Genomic DNA, 23,713 nt, shown 5'->3' on the forward strand with positions numbered 1-23,713 from the left:
CATATTGCTAGTGGCAGGTGACATGTATCCTGTGGAATAAATCGAGTTGAGCATAAGCTAACTCGGACACCGTGATTATAAAAAAAGAAATTAACCAATACCTCCTCCATTCACTTTGGACTTTACATGCTTCTTTAGAAATAATATTGATATAACTACTTTATCATAATATTCATATTAATTAATTCTCAATTTTAGGCTTGAAAAATAATTTGAAAAAAGATCAATATTAACTATAAACATACAACAACAATAATATCACTAAAGTAATCGCACACAATGAGGTTGGGAGTATGAGGGTAAACATAACTTTTCCTATATATACTAAAAATAAGAAATAAAGTGAAGAAATATTCTTTTTTAGTAAAAGTAAATAAGTAAAATATTTTTAATAAGGTTGACAACTAATACGAGCAGGATATATCTATTGTCATTGTAAAAATATTTTAAATAGGGACAAAAGTTAAATAGTGGCACAAAATAAATCTCAGCTAGTACTCTCACCTAATCTCTCAAATTCACCAAAATTTATTTTTCCCCAAAATTCGAATCCCTAAAATTTTCAAAGGAAATTCGGAAGCCATTGTTCTTCTTCCTCTTTATTATAGGTATTCACTTCTTGTTTCTTTTGTTCGCCAATTTATATTAGCTTTGATCCTTATTTTTGTTGTTGTTTGTTTATAATATTGTTGTATTTTTGTTATTTAGATCTGTTTATACCCTTTTTCCACAAAAGAAAAAAAAAAGAAGAGAACTTTTTGCTTTTTGGGTTTTTAGGAGGTAATTTTCTCTGTTGGGGGTTCTTGTTTCTGCATTATTTAGGGTGTTCTATTGTATTCTTGAATTTTAGGTTACCTTTTTTGTTGGGTACGAGGAGAGGTAGAGATATGTTGAAGAACTATTTGGGAAAAGTGATTAGACAGAATATGATGCAACTACGACTTATCTAGGACAAGACCATAGATATGAGGGTATGGAGGTTAGGTTAGAAGGTTAGTAGGTAGTTGAGCTTTGACTCACTTTTCGACAAATTGAGGCTTTGTAGGAGCTTGGAAGCTCCACGTTTGTCATAGTTTTACCCTTATACATGTACTTACTTTTCTTGAGTTTTGGGTTACCTTTATTGTCTTGTTTAGTGGGTACGAGGAGAGGTAGAGGTAGAGGTAGGTTGAATAACTATTTTGGGTAAAGTGATTAGACAAAATATGATGCAAGTTCAGCTTATTAAGGACAAGACCATAGATATGAGGGTATGGAGATCGCAGATTAGGTTAGAAGGTTGGTAGGTTAGTAGGTAGAGCTTTGACTCACTTTATCGACAAATTTAGGCTTTGTAGGAGCTTGGGAGCTCCATGTTTGTCATAGTATTAGCCTTATACATGTATTTTCTTTTCCGTTACTGCATTATTTCGCTGTTATTGTTTCTTTTCTTTGAATGCTCTGTACTTCTTTTATTAATTGACATGTTTTCTTTTACTGTTGTATGCCCTTTCCTGTTAGTACTTTGATTTGTTGCACTTGAGACAAGGGTCTTTCGGAAACGGCCTCTCTACCTCTATGAGGTAGGGGTAAGGTTTGTGTACACTTTCCCCTCCCCAAATCCACTTGTGGAATTACATTGGGTATGTTGTGTTGCTTTGTGGTCTTTTTTTCTGGGGTGTGGTTAGTTTGCCTTTTTCTTCTTTTTATTTTTTTTCAAGGAATATTGGTTTGTACAACTTCTGCTGATTCTTGAAATTTCTTATAGGGCTCTGCTGTTGCATATTTAGGGTTAGGGGAACCAATTTTATGGAATTTGAATGCCAAAGAGGTACTAAGATTGGTTTGGAAGATTGTTCTATAGATTGTGTAGACTACCCCTGCAGAGAAAAAGTTGATACTAGTTTTATTGAACCTTCAAAGAACCCAAAGAGTTTCATATTTGGCTTCGAGAAGCAAAAATCATTGTGGAGATTGGATGGGAAAGGTGGTAGTTTGAGTTTGAAATGCGAGGAGTTGCTCGCTGTTAATGAGGTCCTTCCTGATTGTCGGTCTATTACTGACCTCCCTCCGGCGTTGATCTCAGAAATACTTAATTGCTTAGAACCGAAGGAGCTTGGTGTTGTTTCGTGTGTGAATGTGTCATTGTATCGTCTTGCTTCGGAGCACCATGTGTGGAAGGAGTTCTATTGTGAAAGGTGGGGGCAACCAATATTGTTGTCACCTTTGGGCGCAGAGCATGCAGATGAGAAGTCGTGGAAGGAGCTTTTCGTGGAGAGGGAGTTCCGTAGTAAAACATTCATGGGACGCTATAGTATTGATACATTGTATGGTCATACTGAGGCTGTTAGAACTGTTTCCGTTTTGTCTTCAAAGAAACTTCTGTTTACTTCAGGGTATGATCAGATAGTGCGAATGTGGGACTTGGAAGAAGGTTTATCTATTGCATCATCTCGCCCTCTTGGCTGCACTATTCGTGCAGTTGCGGCTGATTCGAGGCTCTTAATAGCCGGGGGTACAGATGGATTCATACATGGTTGGAGAGCAGAGGATGGAAATCCACATCTCTTTGATCTTAGATCACCTCAGAACCAGAACATGGAATTCAGAGTTTGGGAACATGAAGGACCAATAACATGCCTTGCATTGGATTTGAATAAGATGTACAGTGGTTCTTGGGACATGAGTATTCGTGTTTGGGATCGATCTTCTTTGAAATGTCTGAAAGTTCTAATGCATAATGACTGGGTTTGGAGCCTTGCACCTCATGATACAACAGTAGCGAGTGCTGCAGGCTCAGATCTTTATGTCTGGGACACTAATATTGGGTCAGAACTTGCTACCGTCACCAATGTTCATGCTGGAAATGCTTTTTCCTTGGCGCGAAGTCACACAGGGAAGCTCCTATTCACTGGAGGGGAAGATGGAGCTATACGCATGTTCGAGATCAGTAGAAATGATAAGTTTCATCTCAGGCGTGTGGCGACATGGATTCCTCACTCGGGTGCTGTTTATTCTCTTGCATTTGAGTTCCCTTGGCTTGTTTCAGCTTCCAGTGATGGAAAACTCTCACTTATTGATGTGAGAAAGCTGTTGAGGACGAATCGGAGTTATGTGATGGAGAAGCCTTCGAAGGTTGACAATAGGGCTAAAAATGTAGAGCCACCTCAAAGAATGTTACATGGATTTGGGAGCAATCTGTTTGCTGTGGATGTTGGTCTTGATCGTATTGTATGCGCTGGAGAAGAAGGCATTGTTAGGATCTGGAACTTCTCAGAAGCTTTGGAGGTTGAGCAGAGAGTTCGAGCATTGAGAGGATTAAGGTTAGAGAACAGAATGAGGAGGCGTAAACTTCAGTCTGAAATGACTGGTAAAGGCAGTCGTGCTGATCAGTGCTCAGTTGCTGCTAAGAAGAATCAATTGAATGGTGATAGGAACAGCTGGCGCAACAAGCGTAGGGTGACTGGGAAGCTGAAGGCCTAGAAATTATTGCAGTTTGTCAATATCTCCTAAATATTCTTTGCTCATAGCTAATCATATGCAAAAGGCATATCTTAATGTTTAAGTCTTCTGTAGTTTTACCTGTTTCTCATTTACATTGGTATTCAAATTGAAGGAACAACCTGTTCCCTTTGACAACCTTTTCCTAATTTGGTTGATTTCCTGGTGTCTTATGTCACTGACAAGGGCTTACCGATTTTAATTCTTGATACTTTCAGAATGCAAAAATGTTTCTTTTCTGATATGATCAACCTCTATTCCTGTTTTTCGTTGATGCTGGCAATCAAAAGGTCAGATTATTTTCTGTTTTTTTTTTATAATGAAACTGGTAAGTAGTGATATTATAAATGTGAACAGCCAAGCACTAAGACGGTGCTTGTAACATACAGGGATATTATCTGCTTTGCTGTTCAACTTGATATGACCTGGTCCCCTTGCTATGCTTGTTATTGCTTTAACATACAGTGATTCCCTTAAAAACTACTCCCTCTGTCCCAATTTATGTGACACATTTCGCTTTTCGAGAGTCAAACAGTTTAAGTTTGACCGAGAATTTGCTCATGAAATTTTCAAATTTTTTAAAATGAAATTTATATATTTGTAAACTTCACAAAAAGTACTAAAAGTCTCAATAATTGATAATACAAAATATTTAAAAGATATAGGAAAAAATTACGGTCAAAGATAGACATGTTTGAATCTCGATATTCGAAATGTGTCACATAAATTGGGACAGAGGGAGTAGTTTTTATGTGATGGAGAACCATAACAGACGGCTTACTGTTGGGATACCTGCCCCAGTACTGGTTACAGAGTGGCACATCTAGTTCTTGCACCATGTTTATAACAAATCCATTCACTCTGTAAAATAGCCTTGAGCGTCTTAGACCAGTTCTGTCTTCATTGCTTTTGGTTTACTGACAACTTTTTAACACCTTACTTTGACATTGGTATAATCAAAGTCTTCATCCATTGAAATGTTATTATCTCTGACTTCTTTTCCATTGGCAAAAGCTCAGTGACTGATGCTGCCTTGGAGTATTCGATTAAAAGGGTTGTAGGTCACATCTTAACTGTGTCCTATGCCCGACTGCTGGTAAGAAACTGGATAAGTTTCGTGCTATAATGATCATTCTTACAGATCTGGTCACCACAACATGGAAACTTCAAAATTGGTAGCTGGTGAATGGCGAGCTTGTGATCTTGCAGATTCTGCAGAACTTGATCTTTTGTATCGACCAATTTCTTGTGTTCGGTTTTGTCTGTTCTTTTGTTTCCATGGCAGGCTTAATGGCACAAAGACTAACTTCACTTTGAAAACCAAGTTGTTTAGAACACCTTTTATATGTGTAGAATGGTCATTGTGTATTTCATCATGTCTGTGAAAGATATTAGCTGCTTTTGGTGTATTATTATTGACAGATTTATAACTACGCGTCATTCCCAAACAAACAAGGTAGGGTTCTTTTGGTACAATATGAATCCTCACATGCCATGTTTCTTCGTTTAAGCTCAATGCAGTGGCGGAAGGAGAAACGAGAGGGAGTCTTGAAATAGTTTGTTTTTGTCACTGTCTCCCATAACTATGCAAGTGTTGTGATTTGTTTAAGATCGTAAGTTTTAAGGTACGTTTAGTATGTGTCAAGAATTTGGTACCTGAAAAGGGAAATAGAAATACAAAATGTATGTTCTTTACTATGGGTTAGACAGGTGGTTCACATAAATTTTGCTTCCAAAACCACATTAAAATACCTTCCAAAAATAATAAGATGACAACAATTACAATAAGATGCAAACAATGTGATTGCTCCGGTTACAATGCAAAAATATCTCACGTTCAAGTAGGGTATGGAGAAGGATTGCACCTTAAGAAGGGGTATGATAATATGCAACTTATCTTGACACAAGCATATACGACCTAAAGATAACGATGGAGTCAGAATTTTCAGTAGGAATTCAACAATAAATATACATGAATAAGCTAAAAAAATTCAACATCTACTACATATATAAAAAAATACAAAAAAACTGTGACCTTATATATACGATATAGTTTCCAAGTATGGATCTCTTTAGTCTCCTAGCTCTCCCCGAGTTATAGCTCATATCAAAATAATTTTATCGTTACTGCAATGATTCCCTCGTTGTTTCATATATGAACGCCAATCAATTTTAGAAGTAATACTTGAAAATTGTACCTAACAAATAAATAAAAAGTTGAGACAAACAAAACATTCACAATTTTAAAAAGATATATAAGTTGAAATTTAAAAAAAGGAAAAACTCACCCGATTCGATATTGCATGAATATACTCCATATAATATCATACGAAGAGAGTACCAGATTTTATTCCTATCTTTAACGTAGAAAAATAAAAAGATTCTCGAGTGAAGTAACACACATAAAGAACAGTTTAGTAGCCATAAACGAGTGTCGATTTTCTTTTACTACAAATACTTAAAGGTGGGATTTTCCCAAGAAACAGGGAGGAAGAAACGAACCAAGAAATTCTTTTTTCTTATTTGGGGTTCAGAATGTGGTTTTTAGGAAGCAAAAGTTGGGTTCTTGGATCAATTTTCTATGTGGGTTTGTTGTTAAAGATGAATTTGTGTATGGGAAATGATGAATTGTTTGTGTCTACAAATGGTACTTCTGGGTGGCCATCATCAGTGACTTCTATGTACATTTTGGGTGATTCTTCTGTTGATTGTGGGGATAATACTCCTTTTTACCCTATTTTGCACCAAAATCTATCTTTGAACCCTTGTAATGGCTCTGATCAAACTCTTCTTCCTCAGCTTCTTGGTACTTACTCTTTCTCTCTGTTGTTGCCTTTCTTTATCTATTTGGTGTATGTATTGTTATTTCTCTGTGATTCTTTTTGGGATTTGTGCAGCTATGGCCTCAAGAAATGATTGAACTTCCAGTGTTTTCTTTTCTGGTTCTTCATTGTGTGTCTGTGTCTGTGTGTGTGGGGTGGCAAGGGGGAGCAAGGGGGTTCATTTGACGAAAAATTACATGTATATTCAAGGTTAAAATCACTTTCTTTTATGTTGAATCCCATTGGCTTCTTCGGGTGTTTATGAAAATTCTGGCTCCATTACTGTCGCGGGGATGGGGGAGGTTAGCTTAACTGTTATTTCTTGAAATGGGTATGTGTAAATTTTGTGTTTTTGTTATGCCTATGGAAGCAGCAGAAATGCTGGAAAATCTTTATTCTGTATGAAGGCATTTTCCTTTGGTTTGTGAATGCTATGTAATGCTCTCTCTGTTATTTGCTATGTCCTTGTTACTTCTGTATTATCCTTTTTATACTGCTTTGATGTGCATTACTCGAGTCGAGGTTCTTTTGGAAGGTCTGCATACATAATGTCCTCCCTAGACGGCTAGAACCCCCACCTATGGGATTACACTGGGTATGTTGTTGTTTTTAGGTGTTTGGACATGATTTGGTTGATATTTGAAAAGGGTATTTGGAAGTTGAAGTTGTGTGTTTTGATGTTTCGTGAGTAAAAACTTAAAAAGAACTTGAAAACTCCTAAAAACATGTGTTTCCAACTTCAAATTATGTATTTCAAGTTTGAAGTTGAAATAATGAGTCAATTTGATAAACAAACAGTTATTTGAAACAATCTCCAAATATTTACTTCAAATTTTGGAACTAAAATCTGTTGCCAAATGAGTTTTGCCATAGGTCAATTTGATAAACAAAGGGTTATATGTCTTTTTCTATATGAGGCTTAGGTTGAAATTGGTGACTTCTCTCCTGGTTTGAGAAGAATATCATTTCCAAGATTTGTGCTTCTCTATGACTTGGAACTTTTGTGATGTGTTATAATAAAGTCACATAGAAACCGTGGATGTTTGATTAAAATGAACTTGATATGTTGAGTTATCTTAGTATCATACTTAGTCCGGCTTAAAACCGTGGATGTTTGATGAAAATGAACTTGGTTGCTGTAGCTAAGAAGATGGGCTTGCAATATGTCAAACCATTCTACAGCCAGAATGGATCGATGGAGGATCTGCTAAACGGAGTGAATTTTGGTGCTGCACAAGCGACCATCATGTACCCCAAAAGTGGAAGCTACCAGTCCCTCAACCAACAACTACGCCAAGCATTTGAGACCATACAGTTATTGCAACTTCAGCTAGGCCAAGATACTGCAAAAAGTCTAATTGAATCCTCCCTTTTCTACCTGTCATTTGGGAAAGATGATTTGATCAATTACCTAGTTGATGATGAATCTGCAACAAGTCCCGGATACAATGGCCTACATTTCACCCATATTTTGGTTGACCAGATGATAAATGTCATTCAGAATCTTTATGATGCAAATGTTAGGAAGATTGTATGCATGGGCATACTGCCTTTGGGATGTTCACCGAGTGTAATGAGCATAAGGTACAATTCAAGCATTGGCTATAAATTGGGCTGTGAGAACGATGTCAACTTTCTAGTTTTGGAATACAATACAAGGCTAGAGCAGAGGATTGTTGACCTTAACATCAAAATGCGAGGTGCTCAAGTCATATTCTGTGATACCTATCGAGCAATGATGGAATTCATTTTCCATCCTCAAGCCTATGGTATGATCAATGCTTCATACACTTTGCCCAAATTAAGCCTTTCTCATAATTTGCTTAGCCATTGAAGTAGTACAACATACACTGCTTTCTGCATAATCTTTTGATGGTTGCTACATCTCTATTTGCATCACATTGTTGATAATCTTCATTTACTTGATCGTACCAATCTAAAGCCCCTTGCAGTCAGGATTATTTGAAAAGGCCTCAAATTTGACAGCACGTCGTTTCTATAACGATGGATATGTTATTTGAAGTGTTAAGACTATTCTCTCATTGCATATTGGTTTATATCTTTAACTTTGCCAACAACATACGCATTGTGATCCTACAGGTGGGGTTTGGGGTGCCGACATCTTTAGATAGTTCATTTATTTGCCGCCTTCACTTAAAAGAAGCAAATTTTGTTTTAAGGATTTCACATTATGTTATTCCACATACGATTTGGAATTTCATCACACATCGATATTCCACATACGATTTGTTTGTTCCACTATGCCTTGTTAACTTCATTAATAATTTCACATCTCTAATCTTTGTGCATTTTTGTAATCCTTTTTCCTTATGTTTTTGTTTTTTCTCTTGATATAATCCTTGCATCAAGGTGTCTGATCCTAAAACGGATAAAGAAAGAACACATCTTAGTTCTGATTTTGCTTGTTCAAAATTTGGATTTTTTTATCGCATTTTCAGTTTTCTTGTTCTGATTTGTCAAAATAGAAATCTCACCCTTCTGTGAAAATCTTTGCAGGGTTTGAGGATGCAAAGAATGCTTGCTGTGGAACAGGCGAATATGGCGGGACAAAAGGCTGTCTTTCACCTGATATGGCGTGCCCCCGAGCTTCAAGTCATGTATGGTGGGATTTATACAATCCTACTGAAGCTGTGAATATCTTGCTAGCTAATTCAGCATGGTCAGGCGATCCGTTGCCTTCCATTTGTCGTCCGATCACTTTTAAGGCATTGGAATCCTCTTCATACTAACTAAAATCACAAGTTCAGTGCCTAGTTAGCACTGTTTTTCTCATTCTTGAGAGTAGTTTCCAGTGTGTATTGTGTAGCTTTTGTACTCAGCAATATGTTGAACGATGAGAAACAAACTTAGGTTGGGAAAATGTATATAATAAAATGTTCAGTTTGATCTAACTTTGACTCTCCATGTATTAGAAATAACGTTTACTAATCACTCTTTGGTCATGCCTTTGAAAAATAGTCACTTTTTACCAACAAGGGTTGTGGTGGAGTGGTAAGTACTCCATCCTTAACCAGAGACTTGGGTTCAAGTCCCCTGGGTACAAAGTCGTCTTTGTTAGGGAGCGTTTTACCCCCCAATGTGGGACTTTCCGGCGTGAATTTGAATTTAGTCGGGCTCCTATGTGCGTACCGGACACCGGGTGGGAATAGGGGTGCGCATCAGTCGGTTCGGTTTGGTTTTATGTGTTATTGGTTCGGTTTATCGGTTTTTGGTTTGTAAATACATCAAACCGATAACCAAACCAATAACATATTTCTTATCGGTTTTTGCTTAATCGGTTTATGGTACTTAACGATTCGGTTTTCGGTTTAACCAATAAGAAAATACTCATATATATTAATATACACGATAAGAAAATTTTCATATAAACCATATGATTTTTCCAGCCTTTGGCATGAAAGTAATAATCATAAAAGTAACAATTATTTTTCTTGCAAGTTTAGACACTAGAGTCTAGACAGATTTAAAAGAAAAAGTGTGAAAGTAACAATCGTTTTTCAGCAAGTCTAGGCAATTGGCACATTCAAGTTAGAAGTGTGCTTGCAATTACAGAATGAAACAAGATAAATTGAGATTAAAGTAATTGGGTTTGTAAAATGTTATATAATTAGGGTTTACTGGTCTAGGAATAAAATAGTAAATTTAGTAGAGGCAAAGAGGTAATAGGGTTTTAAGTAATACCGAGATTAAAGTAATAGGGTTTATAAAATGTTATATAATTAGAGTTTACTGGTCTAGGAATAAAATAGTAAATTTAGTAGAGGCAAAGAGGTAATAGGGTTTTAAGTAATACCGAGATTAAAGTAATAGGGTTTGTAAAATGTTATATAATTAGGGTTTACTGGTCTAGGGATAAAATAGTAAATTTAGTATAGTCTTATTGGGTTATCGATTTAACCATTAACAAAAATCATAAAATCGGAAACCGAACCGATAACCTAATAAAACTTTTTACAAAACCGTTAGCTCAATAACCCAATATCAATAAACCAATAGTATTTTTTTCGGTTCGGTTTATTGGTTAAATCGATTTTTGCATACCCCTAGGTGGAAAACCAAAACAAAAAATAGTATGTTTTGGAGTTTCAGATTCAACAAGAGTTCCACAATGACGGTATCTTGAAATTTTACTTGTAAAATTTGAAACTCTATTTGTGACTATGTTTTGGAAAGTGGCTATTTGTGAAATTTACCCATCATGTATATAAAGGGTGTTTAGGTAAACTTGTAAGCGGGTTTGATCAAATTATAACTTACAAGTACTTTTTGACTTATCTAAGCGTTTGATAAAATACCAAAACGCGCTTATACGCCAAAAAAACCTAGAGTTATATATTAGTTAGCACGCTTACACGCCAAAATAAAAATAGAGTTATATATTAGTTAGCTTATACGAAGTACCATCTTTTACTTAATCAAAATTTTTACTATTTTATCCCTAGTATTTTTATAATCCCCAAAATGTCCTTCCCACAACAAACTCATTAACTCCTACTTATTAACTAACTGAAGGTTCAATATACTCGATCAGATATTATAATAATCAAAAATCAGAACTTACTAATAATTGGTGGATTAAAAAAGATATATCTCCAAAAAGAAAAAGAAAAAGAAAAACAATACTAATTTGGACATATTTGACTATTTTTTCATAATTTCCTATTTTTTCAACCAACACAATTAAATGCTTCCACATTCTTAGTTCAAAAATAACTCCTTTTCATATAAACAAGAAAAAACATTCATGTGACCATATTTTCTCTGCATAAAAGAAGAAAAACAGAATTAACTCATTTTTTTTCATTTGATTTGGTATTCGTATTGAAATCTGACTAATTCTATCACGTAGGGCTCATTCGAGGTTATCGATCCATATCAAGGAATTTTCATAGCTAGAACTTGAAATTAAAACCTTTGGTTAAAAAAAAGAACAGTCAAATTCATTGTACCATATCCGTTCGTGATAAAAATGAATAACTCATTGTTTTCTCAACTTCCCAACATTTTCATCCAACAAAATTAAATGCTTCCACATTCTCTAGTCTTTCTTTTTATATACTTTTTTCTTTAATTAAAGATTTCAAAGGGATTGCTTATAATTCTTTATTACAAAAGCATATTTTATATTATACACTCACTTCCAGCTTGCAATAACTTGTGGGATTAAAACCTTGTGGACCATTCCACATATTATTTCACATGGTGCCAATAAATTAAAGGAGTGTTTCTTCTTCAACCAAATGCCTATATACAATTGACAATAATAGTTTTTGATAAAGTGATAATTAAGTATTTCTTCATCCTTAATCAAATATTTCAGGTTTAAGTTTCAAAATATGGAGTCATCATTATCAGAGAGCGTTATAAATTTTTTTGTGTAAAATTGAATTTAGTCAAAATTTAATACGAGTATTGAACATCGGGTGAAAAATAATTTGTAAATTAGCTACTCCCTCCGTCCCTATTTAGTTGTCCACTTTAGAAATGACACACAGATTAAGGCAACAATGATTAGCATAGTGAAGTTACAATTTTACCCTTTTAGTACAATTTACAATTCCAAAATAAATTCACTCAAGATAATTAATCAATGCTAGGAAGTTCATAAGTTTATTTACTTTATTTATGATAACTTAATAAGGGTATAATAGGAAAAAAATTGTTGTCCTTTCTTGATTTGTCAAAATGGACAACTAAATAGGGACAACTAAAAAAGGAAATATGAACAACTAAATAAAGACGGAAGGAGTATGTTTTTTTCCTCAATAATTTGTATTGTCAATTAATGATCGATGTTGAGTTGCTAATACTAATAATTAACTACTAGTACTAGAGTTTTTAAATCACGAGCTTTCTTAAAATACACTTAATTATATGGACTATAAATATTGTGGTGCATAGGCAAATTGTACAGCTAATGAACATGCTGGTGAATTAATTGGTTTTCTTTCATCCAATTGTAGTTTTACACCGACATGAGATTAATTTAAATGAAACGATATGATTAGTGAAGATGTTTTATAAATTTATTTAGGATGAGATAGAGTTATTATTGTATATTATATATCAAATCAAATGAAAATAGAAACCCGGTTCACCCTTGTGATACTGTTAGTACCAGAAGAAGTGATAATAAAAGTGAAAGCGACTCGATCGACAAAAAAGTAGAATAGCCTCTTTAAAACTTAGCGTCCTTCAAACATGAATTCACATAGAATATCACGTTACCATACGAACATGATCTATAGGAGAAATATGAGGCCCAGACTGAAAAGCAAGCTCTTCTATTCTGGTTCAATATGGTTTTTCTAGGCTATATAAAGAAGATCATTCTTATGGCATAAATTGAAACGCGTATGTTATACATATACACATGATATTGCTCGTGAAAACGGTAACTATGACGTTTTTTTAAAAAAACGCAACAACTCATTTTTATGCGTTTGACGAAAATTCACAATTGAACAAAATGATAGTATTGCTCATGGCAAGTGTAATTGTAGCGTTTTTAAAAATCGCCATAATTCTGGTAGAGGGGTGGGCACAATTTATTGACCAAGAAATCCAGCTTTTCTTATGAAACTTTATTTCTCTAACGTGCATGTCATGCCACTTACGTAATTTCCCATATGAATGGCACATTTTCTTTTTTTTATTTATCAAATTCGATGCCTCTGAATAATTAGAGTGGCGGGATCTCATATGATAGTTGAATCAAATATATATGTTTGAAGGTAATCAGGTAAACATACTTCACCGAAAAATATAGTTCAATGTATATAAGTTAGATATCATTTGAATATTTTTTTTTAAAATTTTAATCGTTACGTCACTTATTTCATTCATCCCATCACATATCACGGTGATATAACTACAACATTAGAGGGAATAGAAGTCACTCTTTATACCATAAAAGAACACTTCATTGATTGATCATTTTAAGTGGACCAAAAAAGCACATAATTTGTGAAACTTTGATTTTTCAGATAGAGACAAATTTTTGTGCTTGTTATATGTTTGACTTGAGAATATACTTTTCCTTTTTCTAAAAGCAATATCCAATAGAATTTAAGACTAAAATCAAAATTCATCAATAATTGAGGGATCAAAAGTGCAATTACCTTAAATAAAGGACCTAAAAAGAAAAAAAAAACACGATAAGAATTTAATACATAGTTTGGTAGTAGGTATTGGAAAATTTAATTTTTTTGGGCTACCTAAAAAGTTAGCTATATCACATTTCCCACTGAATAATAATAATAGTATAGTTATTACTACTCCTATATACTTATTACATCTTTATATTTATGTCATTTCTACACACTAAATTTTTATCACACAAAAATCAATATGGCCTCAACCACCACATCTCTCCTCCTCCTCCTCTCTCTATTTTCGACGATAGTGCCTCCGTTCACGGAGGCACAAACAATGCCACCGATGGCGACTGCAGAGTCGCCATCGATGTCAATGTCGCCAGCTGCATCAGGGCCGGCGACATCGGGTGGAATGGATTGTATGACAGTGTTGTTGAACATGTCAAGTTGTTTGACATATGTTGAACAAGATAGTAAATTGACTAAGCCAGATAAAGAATGTTGTCCTTCATTTGCTGGATTATTGGAAAGTAACCCAATTTGTTTGTGTCAATTACTTGGTAATCCTGATAAAATTGGTATCCAAATTGATGTCAATAAGGCATTAAAACTTCCTAATATTTGCAAATTGGAAACTCCACCAGTTAGTGCTTGTGCAGGTATTGTACCTCTTTTGCTTTTATCTCTCATGCTATTTATTCGATACACGCTTTAGACCTGATTATGTTTGTTCGAACTCAATAGTCTCACTAAAGAGTCTATCTATCACACTCAATGTCTACTGGAAGAAAATATTTACAATGCGTATAGACCATGTTTTGAGTTTGTTATTCGAGTTAGCTCATATTTGTGTATAAACATCTTTCATACACTATTACATATTTTTATACGAGGTTTATATTGCTAGATAAAAAAAAATATGCATCTAATATTTATAGTTCGATGAATATACGAACAAAACCCTAATTGTGACATTACTTCGTTCTCACTTTACGCTCGGAGTACGCCCTTCTTATTGAAATTAAAATATTTTTACATCTTCATAATCTGAAACGTAGGGAAGAGAAAATACTTTTTTTAATTTTTTTTAGGTACTTCCTAGGGATGAATATTCTCACACACACTTTTAACACTAAATCACAAGTTAATTTATTAGTAAATATTTTTGCTTTAATTAATTTATAATCATAACAAAATTAGTATGACATGATATAAATATTGGACTCAAATAAATTTTCACCACCTACCCCCTCTACAATTAATGCTAAAAACTTGTCGAATTCTTAACAAAGACATTAAATTTTGAGAGGTGAGACGGACAATAATTAATATTAATATGAGTTGTGATGGAATGGTTCGAAATTTCTTTATCAATAATAAGAGATTTCAGGTTTAATATGTAGAAATGAGAAAAAACTGTTAGGAACACCATCCTCATAAATGAAATCTGTAATGCACAAACAAAATATAATCGAACCCTAAATACGAATATCGAACGCTAAATACAAAACTAAGAAATTATTGTTCCTCATTAAAGACAGTCTATCACTAAACATGTGCAGTCTCATTGAATATTCAATTTATACTCTTATCTTATTTCTGATGTTGAAAAATATCATTATTAAATTTAATTAACTTAGTTAGTATAATAGTATAATACTTTCCTACGTCTCAAAATGTTTATCGTATTTTTTTATTTACACACTCTTTAAAAAAAATATTAATTAGAAGAAGTATTTTATTATTTTACTTGTATTTATGTCTTAAAATATAATCTCTCTCGTAGATATAATTTAATTTTTTTTTGTTTTGTTTTACAGCAATGGGTATCCCAATTGCAGCTCCAACAAGTGCTGAAGTTCCTGCTGGTTCACCTGGTAAAATTATTTATTTCTACTTAATTATTTTTATTTTATTTATATTTTTTATTCACAAAAATTATTGCAACATCTAAAGAAAAATAATTTTATACACTTATAAAACATTTATTATATAGTAAAAGTACACCAACAATGGTTATAATTTATATAAACTTTAATTTTAGCCGTCTGGTTAAAAATATTAAGATCTCAATTAAATTCATGTTGTGGGCACTACGGATATTAATATGAACTTTTTTTGTTTTTCTTATATGCGCGATCTCTCTTTTTATCTAATTTTTTTTTCAAAGTATTGTTCGATTCTTTAAATAAAAATAGTGTCAGTTAAAGAAATACACAAAAAATATTTTATATTTGTTACAATTAATTATATTTTTCTAATTAACCTTTATTTCTTTGTTTTAGGTATAGCAAATGGTGAAGTTTCAGCTCTATCACCTGGTAAATATATTTGTACTTAATTAATTTTATATTTGTATTGATCGTCTATAAAGTATTAATTGCAATAATTAAAAGAAAAAAAAAATTCTTATGCTGGTGATATATATAACTAAAAAAATTTAAATCGTGTCTTTACATTTCTGACATTGGTGATATATAGGTAAATCTTTTTTTTAATCTCTTGATATATTTATCACGTATTGTTCAATTATTCAAAGAGTAATAATATAAATAAAATAGAAAAAGGAGATATTTGGAGCAACAATAAAGTTAGTTCTATATGATTTATAGGTTACGTGTTCACGTCATGAAAACAGTTAATAATATTTGTATTAGAATAGATTATCTACATCAGACCCTTCGAATACAGTCCTTTCACTAGACTGTGCGTGAATATAAGATATTTTGTGCAGAGGACAGTCTTTTATCACATAAAATAGCATACATGAAGTATTATATATTTGTTAATTTATTTTTCTTCCTATTTTATGTTTTTTAGGAGGTTTTGCTTCAAGTCCTACTACATCAGAGGACAAAAATAATGCAGCTTCAATTATGATATTTTTCAAGATGCAAATGGTTCTAAGCTTGGGAATTATATTTTTCACAACTATCTACTGAGTCGATATTCGTCTATGAGAGATACACTCGTATGATACGCCTTTTGAGGCTTCCCTTCTAATTTAACCATAAATTCTTGGAATTAATTCTTGGTAGAAACACCAATAAATTAAATTATCGTATTAAAATTAAATTAATTTATGTTTTGTAATTCTCATTATCTTTGATTTTCCTCTTTCAAATCATTGTTGATTTGAGAAATTCGATAGATATTGAATTTTTCTAGTGGCATGGATGTTTAATTTGAATATTTTAATTCTGTAATGTAATGTTTTATTATGATTTTTCTCTACATGTAATTGTTACTATTATTTGTTGAGAACTTGAGATTTGCCTCTTGTTTGCTTCGAGTTATGTAGAATTGCAGTAAGTTATTTACATTTTTTGAGTGTACGGAATTCTTACACCATCAAATTATTTTTATTTACTATAGTAAATAATTTATTTTATTTTTGAAATTTAAAAATTTATATTATAATTCAAATATATAGTCAAAAGAAATCTAGATCGATACACCAAACTATTTGTAGAGCATAACCATGGGTGGACCCAAATTAATCGGGTCCCAATAAGGTATTATTCATCGAGTGAAAAATTAGAAAGAAAAAGAAGAAGAAAGGGATAAGTTTATTAAAATTTATATACATTGCATTATTTCTAAGAATTATAAGTTGTTTGTTATAGAGAAAATACATAAAAAATCACCCTCGAATTTGAAAAATAAAACTTACTTTAGCACTTAAACTTTATATATAATTCTTTACCCCTAATCTCATTTCATGTGATATTTTAAAATTTTGAATTAAACTACTTAAAGTTTACCTTCTATCAATAAGATATTTGATAATAAGAATCAATGTATTATATTGCAACAAATAAAACACTAGTTCATCATCTATCAATAAGTTTTTTTTTAAATACCCCATCTGTCCCTAATTCGGAATTGGAGTTTATCCCTAAACAAGGATGGCACCAGTTATTATTCCCTCTTTCACAGTTCCTCAGAACAATCTCAGGAGTAATTTCCAACAACGGCGCTGATGGAAGAGCATCACTCACTATTATCTCCTCCGAGTGGAGGATCCACCAGATTAATTGTAGGACGTGATATGACAGGCAAATGTCTGGTTTCAAATTGTATTTCTGGAACTGAAGGATCATCCCACAAGGCTGGTGTGGGATAAACCACAATTTCATCAGTAGTTGTTGTTTTCTGTTTCTGTTGCCGGATAGAAATCAAATTCATCAGCAGGTGTTGATTTCTCCAACTTATTTACTTAGCTGTTTGGATAGAAATCAAATTCATCAGGTGTTGACAGAGATGATACTTAGTTAGTAGAGATCATACCTTAGTTCTCTGCAATTGTTTTCCCAATAATACATTTTGCTAAATTTTTCCATTTCAATTTAGGTCTTGGATACATGCATCTACTGAAAACAACAAACATCATAACAAACCAACAAAATTTGATAAAATAGTCACTTACGTGAATTCTACCATGTCTTTCCTACACTATTGATCGTTCTCCCGTTCTTCAGTAATCTTTAGCATTTTTTTTCACTTATATATGTTTTACGATGATTTTTTTTCATGAGTTTTACGATGATTCTTTTTCACTTATATATGTTTTATTATTCCTATATATCTTTAGCGTACTTGCTTTTGTTACATTGTGATGGAACAAAGGTTGGATATAAGTAATTATTCTTTCATAAAACTTCTGTTAAATTATACCCCTCTGTTTAAAAAAAATAAAATGACTCATTTCCTTTTATGGCAGCACTTCAACTTTAATCTTCCACATGACATGTTTAAGGCAACAAGATTAAATGACATTTTGATATATTTGACATAACTTTAATTTAGAGCCACAAGATTAAAAAGTTTTTTTCTTTTCTTAAATTCCGTTCCTAGTCAAACTAAATCATTCTTTTTAAAACGAATTGAATACTAACTTTATCACGAAGACATAAATAAGGTAAAAATATGTGGTATTCCCTTTGTATTAAATTTTTTGTCTGATTTTAATTTGATACGAAGTTTGAGAAAATTAGTAAAATTTTATGGCCTTAAATTATATATACATAAAATATATTACAATGATTTATAATTTTGTAATATTAAATATCTCAAAAAAGAATGGAACATTTTTTTTTAAATGAAGTAAAAAGAAAACTAACAAAAATAAATTAAGAAAGGCAGGATTAGTAATTAAGGTTTAGTTATCTGAATGACGTATGACGTGTCATGTATTCCTGAATTGTTTGTTTTTCCTCAATTACAGTTTTCGTCCTTGTACTCTCCAATTCTTCATATTTTCTTGTTATGGATTTGGGTCTGATGACTTGAATGAGTCCATCATGAATTATGCAGAAAGTAACACTTGAAAGTAAAGAATAAAAGATGTTTACGAGGAAACTTCGGAGGAAAATTCACGATATAGCTCACAAGATTTTAATAATAATGACTTTATTAATTAACACGCTAATTAGATTTAGATTACAAGCTCTTGCAATTTAGTAATTAAATCCTTAATCCCTTCTCTTCGTAACAACTTTATTATAAGACAAAACAAAACAATGACTTTATTGTCCAGTGTCCACTATATAACTAAACTCTAATTAACATAACTCGACAAAGCTAACTCTAGCTATAAACTCAACTTAATGATGATTACAACTCAAATGATCAATATTTTATTATAGCATAGGAATAGATCTTACGCAGTTAGAACACAAGACATTAACCTCACGTTACAACTAAAAACTACACTTGATCCCTTGATCAGGTCCCTTGCTGCATATGAGAATAATGCTTTCTTGAGAGAAATTTGCTTTCGCCTTTTTTGTGAAAATCTTTATTGCAAAAATTAGGTTTGTTTATCATCAAAGAGATCAATATAAGATGGACAAAAGCAACTTAGTGCAATGCCATTGATTGATAACTCTTCACCTTTTTTTCCGCACTCACCAATTATTACAGTTGTGTCAGCTTTAAGCTTAAAGAATTGACAGCTAACCCAACCTTATTACTTGTGTTATTTCTAGTTGCTAAGACCATCTCCAACCCAACACCAAATTTTACATCAAATCCTATATTTGGTGTAAAATTTGGTGTTTTGAGCTCCAACCCACACCAATTTTTACTTCAAATTTGGTGTGTGAATAGTGTTACACCAAATTTGGTGTAACACTATTCATCACACCAATTCATTTTTTGAATATTTTAATATTATTTCATTATACAAACTTTTAATTAAACATTATATAAATTGTATGTTTTAATTAAAACTTTTAATTAAGTTTCCGCTGAGTTAGAAAAGTCAGGCCAAGGGTTTGCTTGGGGGCCAGCAATGGTCTTCGAGTGCCGGCCACGTCCAGGTTGTAGGCTCGGGGCGTGACACCAATGACCATGGATCTTTAACAATGGAGCACAACATAAGCAATCTCACCGATATTTGTGTTAACAGTGCATATCGGAGAATTAAGGTAGAACCTTTCTTGATTCCTAAAGAAAAGAGAGTTTGTGCATCATTCAAATCTTCGCCATCCTCACTCAAAATCCTTTGTTTCTTAAAAGAAATTCCTTTTTCCTCTTGAATGTATGCTTTAAGAGCACATATTATATTTCTTGGATCAACCATCAACGTAAAATAATCTCGAAATTTTTTATTTAGGGAAAATCGTATAAAATAGCAAATTATTAATTCAAATTAAATGTTATAACCACAATTTGATTTAATTGTTACTCATAACAAACAGTTGTCATTCGCCTCTCCCTGAATTTCTCGCTCGCCACTCTTCATTTCTCGCTGTCAGTCTCTCCCTCGCCTCTCTCACTTTATACACACACAAATGTATAAAATGTGTTTGTGTTTATATAAAGCGAGAGAAAACTGTATATACAAATACATATATTTTCGTTCTATAAACTTATAATTATACAAATACAGATCTTCCCCTGCCCAGTTTTCTTGTCTTTCTCTCTTTCTTGCTTTATACAAACACATATTATACAAATTACAATGTATAATTTGTGTTGTATAAAGCGAGAGAAAGAGAGAGATTTTGATACACACATGTTTTATTTCGATTCAATTGTATACAAATTCAAATTTTATGCAGATATACAAACACATAAAATTGAATTGAGAGGCTGCCAGCGATTTATACAAACGAGAGGCTGCCAACGATTTATACAAATGATAGGCTGCCATCGATTTATACAAATGAGATGTTGGCAACGATTTATACAAATCTGATGTTCCATAGCAAACATAAAGTTTGTTATAGAGGGCAATTATATAAACTATAGCTATAGCATACAAATATGATTTTTATGTTTGTTAAACCTAAAATTTACTTTTTTTTATCTGTCAGCATAAGAATAAAATTAGAAGAAACAATATCAGAATTCCTTCGGTGACAACCTTATTTAAGAGGGAGATTTTCTTTTTATTAATTATTTTAATTAATGGAGTAATAAAGATGGAAGACTTGTAGAGCTAATTCTTCTTTGTCATAATGAGAAATTATTGAAATTATGGAAGACTTGTGTTTTCCCTTAATTAAATAAATAAACAAATAGTAGTACTTGAACCATTAAAAACCAACAATGAAAAAAGGAAAAGTCAAATTACATTTAAATAATGAATTAATTATCCTAAATCTATGGGATCTCTAGAATCATCTCAATAATTACTTTGGTCTCTTTTCTTATAATTAATAATACTATAAATAGGGATTTGGGGTTTAGAAATTAGAGAGAACAAAGTTAATTAATTTTCATTATGGATGCAAAACGCCAAGAGTGTATGGTCTCACTTTCTTCACTTTGGATGATTTTGTATTGTTAAATTTTGTTTCATTAGGTTTCAGCATGTTATAATGTGTTTATTTTAAAAATTGACTACTACTAGTGTTACCTTTTTTCTTTCTTTTACTTATTTATTGTGTTTCTTAATTATAATGTCCTAGAAAATATAGTTTGCTTTAATACATGCTTATGTTGAGTTTTATTTTCATAGATCTCGTACGTGTATCGACAAAAATTTGAACTATGCAAAATATCATTCAAGATGACACATTCAGTAAAAGTGTTATTCAATGGCGTTCATTATCAAAATGTTTCTTTACCTCCTAACAACTTAGATGGTACTAAAGACTCTCCAAATTGTTTTACCTTAATGGTTCATCGAAGAAATACAATAGGTGTAGTTAAAGCATACATTCAAGAGGAAAAGCAGATTGCTTTCAAGAAACAAAAGCTTTCCATGAGCGTGGATGGTGAAGTTTTGAGTGATGAGGAAACTCTACGCTCATTAGGAATCAAGAAAGGTTCTACCTTAATTCTCCGATATGCACCGATAACACAAATATCTATGAAAATGCTTATGTTATGCTCTATTGTCAAAGATCCTTGTTCATTAAGTCGAACAATGCAAATCATCATTCATGATGATACTTACAAAGACTTTATAGATGGTACTACTAAAAAGTGTCGTATTTCTTATACTTTAATGATTGCCCCGGATGATACTATTGTTGCAGTTAAAGCCTACATTCAGGAGCAAACAGGATTGTCTTTTAAGAATCAAAAGCTTATGAATGAGGTTGCAGATTTAAGAGACTGGCAAACTCTTGTTTCTCTAGGAATAAAGAAAGGTTCTTCCTTAATTCTTCGATATGCACCAATATCCAACGACAAGTTTACGAGTTGTGTTATTAATGTTAAGGTTCAACATGGTGACACGATTGGAGATGTTAAAGCCATCCTTCAAGAAAAGACTGGTTTTCGATTTCATAAACAGATACTAATGAATGGTGGACAAATATTAGCCAATGAAGAGCGTCTCGTTGACCATGATAAATTAGTATTATAATGCTCTTAATATTATCTTAAACTTGAATTACATTTACTGTTAGTACTTCTTTCTATATTAATGTTTTTTATATTATTTTATGTACACATGACAATCAGTTAAGAATGTCATTTACATGAGTGAAATAATCCTTCGATAAATTTGCGCATTATTTAAATTTCAAACTCCTATTTTATCAAAGAGATCTCGTAGTATCTATTTTATCAAAGGGAGTGTGAGTACATAGTAGATGAAATATTATGTCTTAATTATGCATACTGTAAGTTGAATAGATGCTTTTAAAGGGAGTGTGAATACACAATAATTTGGCATATAAATGGATTAAAATCTTGGACACTGTAAGTTTAATCAGAAGAAAGATGTTTCCTAACCTTTATTGCTACACCCATACCGCCTAGATCATCCTGAGGACCTGCAGATAAGTATAAATACATAAGAATAACTTTAGACTTCAACTATCCTAATGAAAATTGAGATGAAGTGTAGCAAGTGTCAGCAGTTTTTCTCTCTTCATAATGATATTTGGGATGGATAACCAAAGGTTGTTTCTCATAATAACGCCACACGCCTGCAGACAAACGAATTACAGACATCATAGTCATTCTTCAACAAAAGCCAGTCATTAATATTACAGATTGTATAACCTCTTAAGTACAAGGGATACATTTTACTATTAAGTAATTCATCAGTACTAGTAAATAAAGGGTGAATGTGTTGTGATTTTGAGTTCCTTGACTCATGTACAAATAGTAATCACAAGCAGAAGCGGAGTTAAGTACATTACTTAGTGATTGACAAGTACCCTCACTGCCTGCTGAAGGCTCTTTTTAGTTGAATACATCTATTTTTGTATGTGTAGAACTCGAGTAGGGATTACATAATGATGGACCATAAGATTGTTTTAGGCAACAAAAGGACTTCCCACGGGAATTCTGGTTCAATTTTTTTCCCATTCAATGGAAGGTAAACTAGATAGGTATGTATGGTCTCGGGCCCAACATTTTGTTAAGCAAACACCCGTACTGATCAAGAATTGAACAAAAAAGGGCAATGTACACACTCTTCTCATACTGATAACCTTGATAAACTCCTAATACTGATAGCCCTTGATAACTCCTAGGTTTAGGATGTTAAGCAATCCCCATGATTCGCCATTGTCAGTCTATATAAAAAATGGAAAATTTGGTTAGTATATTGTTAGTTAATGGTAATGAATGGAAGTCAAGAATCAAAGAGACAAATATCAATCTTAGAGACATAATCTAGGTTGAGCTATCAATATTCCACAATAGTAAAACTGTCTATTAGTTTGGCAACTTTCAAACAAAGAAAACTTAAAGACATTGTAGTAGTAATCACAGAGACAAGAATAAAGATGTAACAAGCAAATTTAACTAAGCTATTACTAGAGAAGGCATGTAGCAATTTAGAATACAAATTTAGATCCTTAATTGGAATTAATAACCAAA

General features: G+C 32.6%; 3 protein-coding genes across 3 annotated transcripts; all 3 read left to right on the forward strand.

Annotated features, from left to right (window-relative positions):
• The first annotated feature begins 462 nt into the window (after positions 1-462).
• Positions 463-3,723, forward strand: LOC125832909 (F-box/WD-40 repeat-containing protein At5g21040). The gene is made up of 2 exons (XM_049512091.1): positions 463-608; positions 1,748-3,723. The coding sequence occupies exon 2, from the start codon at positions 1,789-1,791 to the stop codon at positions 3,460-3,462; it is 1,674 nt and encodes a 557-aa protein (XP_049368048.1). The 5' UTR covers positions 463-608; positions 1,748-1,788; the 3' UTR covers positions 3,463-3,723.
• A 2,119-nt stretch (positions 3,724-5,842) lies between these two features.
• On the forward strand, positions 5,843-9,214 carry LOC125832910 (GDSL esterase/lipase At4g26790-like). Its single transcript, XM_049512092.1, has 3 exons — positions 5,843-6,286; positions 7,445-8,071; positions 8,820-9,214. Exons 1-3 carry the CDS (start codon positions 6,016-6,018, stop codon positions 9,050-9,052), a joined length of 1,131 nt encoding a protein of 376 aa, XP_049368049.1. The 5' UTR covers positions 5,843-6,015; the 3' UTR covers positions 9,053-9,214.
• Positions 9,215-13,662: 4,448 nt separating this feature from the next.
• LOC125832915 (non-specific lipid transfer protein GPI-anchored 2-like) lies at positions 13,663-16,701 on the forward strand. The gene is made up of 4 exons (XM_049512095.1): positions 13,663-14,079; positions 15,241-15,297; positions 15,706-15,741; positions 16,241-16,701. Exons 1-4 carry the CDS (start codon positions 13,674-13,676, stop codon positions 16,360-16,362), a joined length of 621 nt encoding a protein of 206 aa, XP_049368052.1. The 5' UTR covers positions 13,663-13,673; the 3' UTR covers positions 16,363-16,701.
• Positions 16,702-23,713: the final 7,012 nt, after the last annotated feature.

The sequence above is a fragment of the Solanum verrucosum genome, unplaced genomic scaffold (genome assembly GCF_900185275.1).
Source record: "Solanum verrucosum unplaced genomic scaffold, falcon-dt-bn FXZP01000016.1, whole genome shotgun sequence".
NCBI classification, from domain to species: domain Eukaryota; kingdom Viridiplantae; phylum Streptophyta; class Magnoliopsida; order Solanales; family Solanaceae; genus Solanum; species Solanum verrucosum.

Coding starts and splice junctions, on each gene's coding strand:
- LOC125832909 (XM_049512091.1), top strand. CDS start 1,789: ATGGAATTTGAATGCCAAAGAGGTACTAAGATTGGTTTGGAAGATTGT.
- LOC125832910 (XM_049512092.1), top strand. CDS start 6,016: ATGTGGTTTTTAGGAAGCAAAAGTTGGGTTCTTGGATCAATTTTCTAT. Junction 6,287..7,444: donor TCTTCTTCCTCAGCTTCTTG/GTACTTACTCTT, acceptor TGGTTGCTGTAG/CTAAGAAGATGGGCTTGCAA. Junction 8,072..8,819: donor TTTCCATCCTCAAGCCTATG/GTATGATCAATG, acceptor AAATCTTTGCAG/GGTTTGAGGATGCAAAGAAT.
- LOC125832915 (XM_049512095.1), top strand. CDS start 13,674: ATGGCCTCAACCACCACATCTCTCCTCCTCCTCCTCTCTCTATTTTCG. Junction 15,298..15,705: donor AGTTCCTGCTGGTTCACCTG/GTAAAATTATTT, acceptor TCTTTGTTTTAG/GTATAGCAAATGGTGAAGTT. Junction 15,742..16,240: donor AGTTTCAGCTCTATCACCTG/GTAAATATATTT, acceptor TATGTTTTTTAG/GAGGTTTTGCTTCAAGTCCT.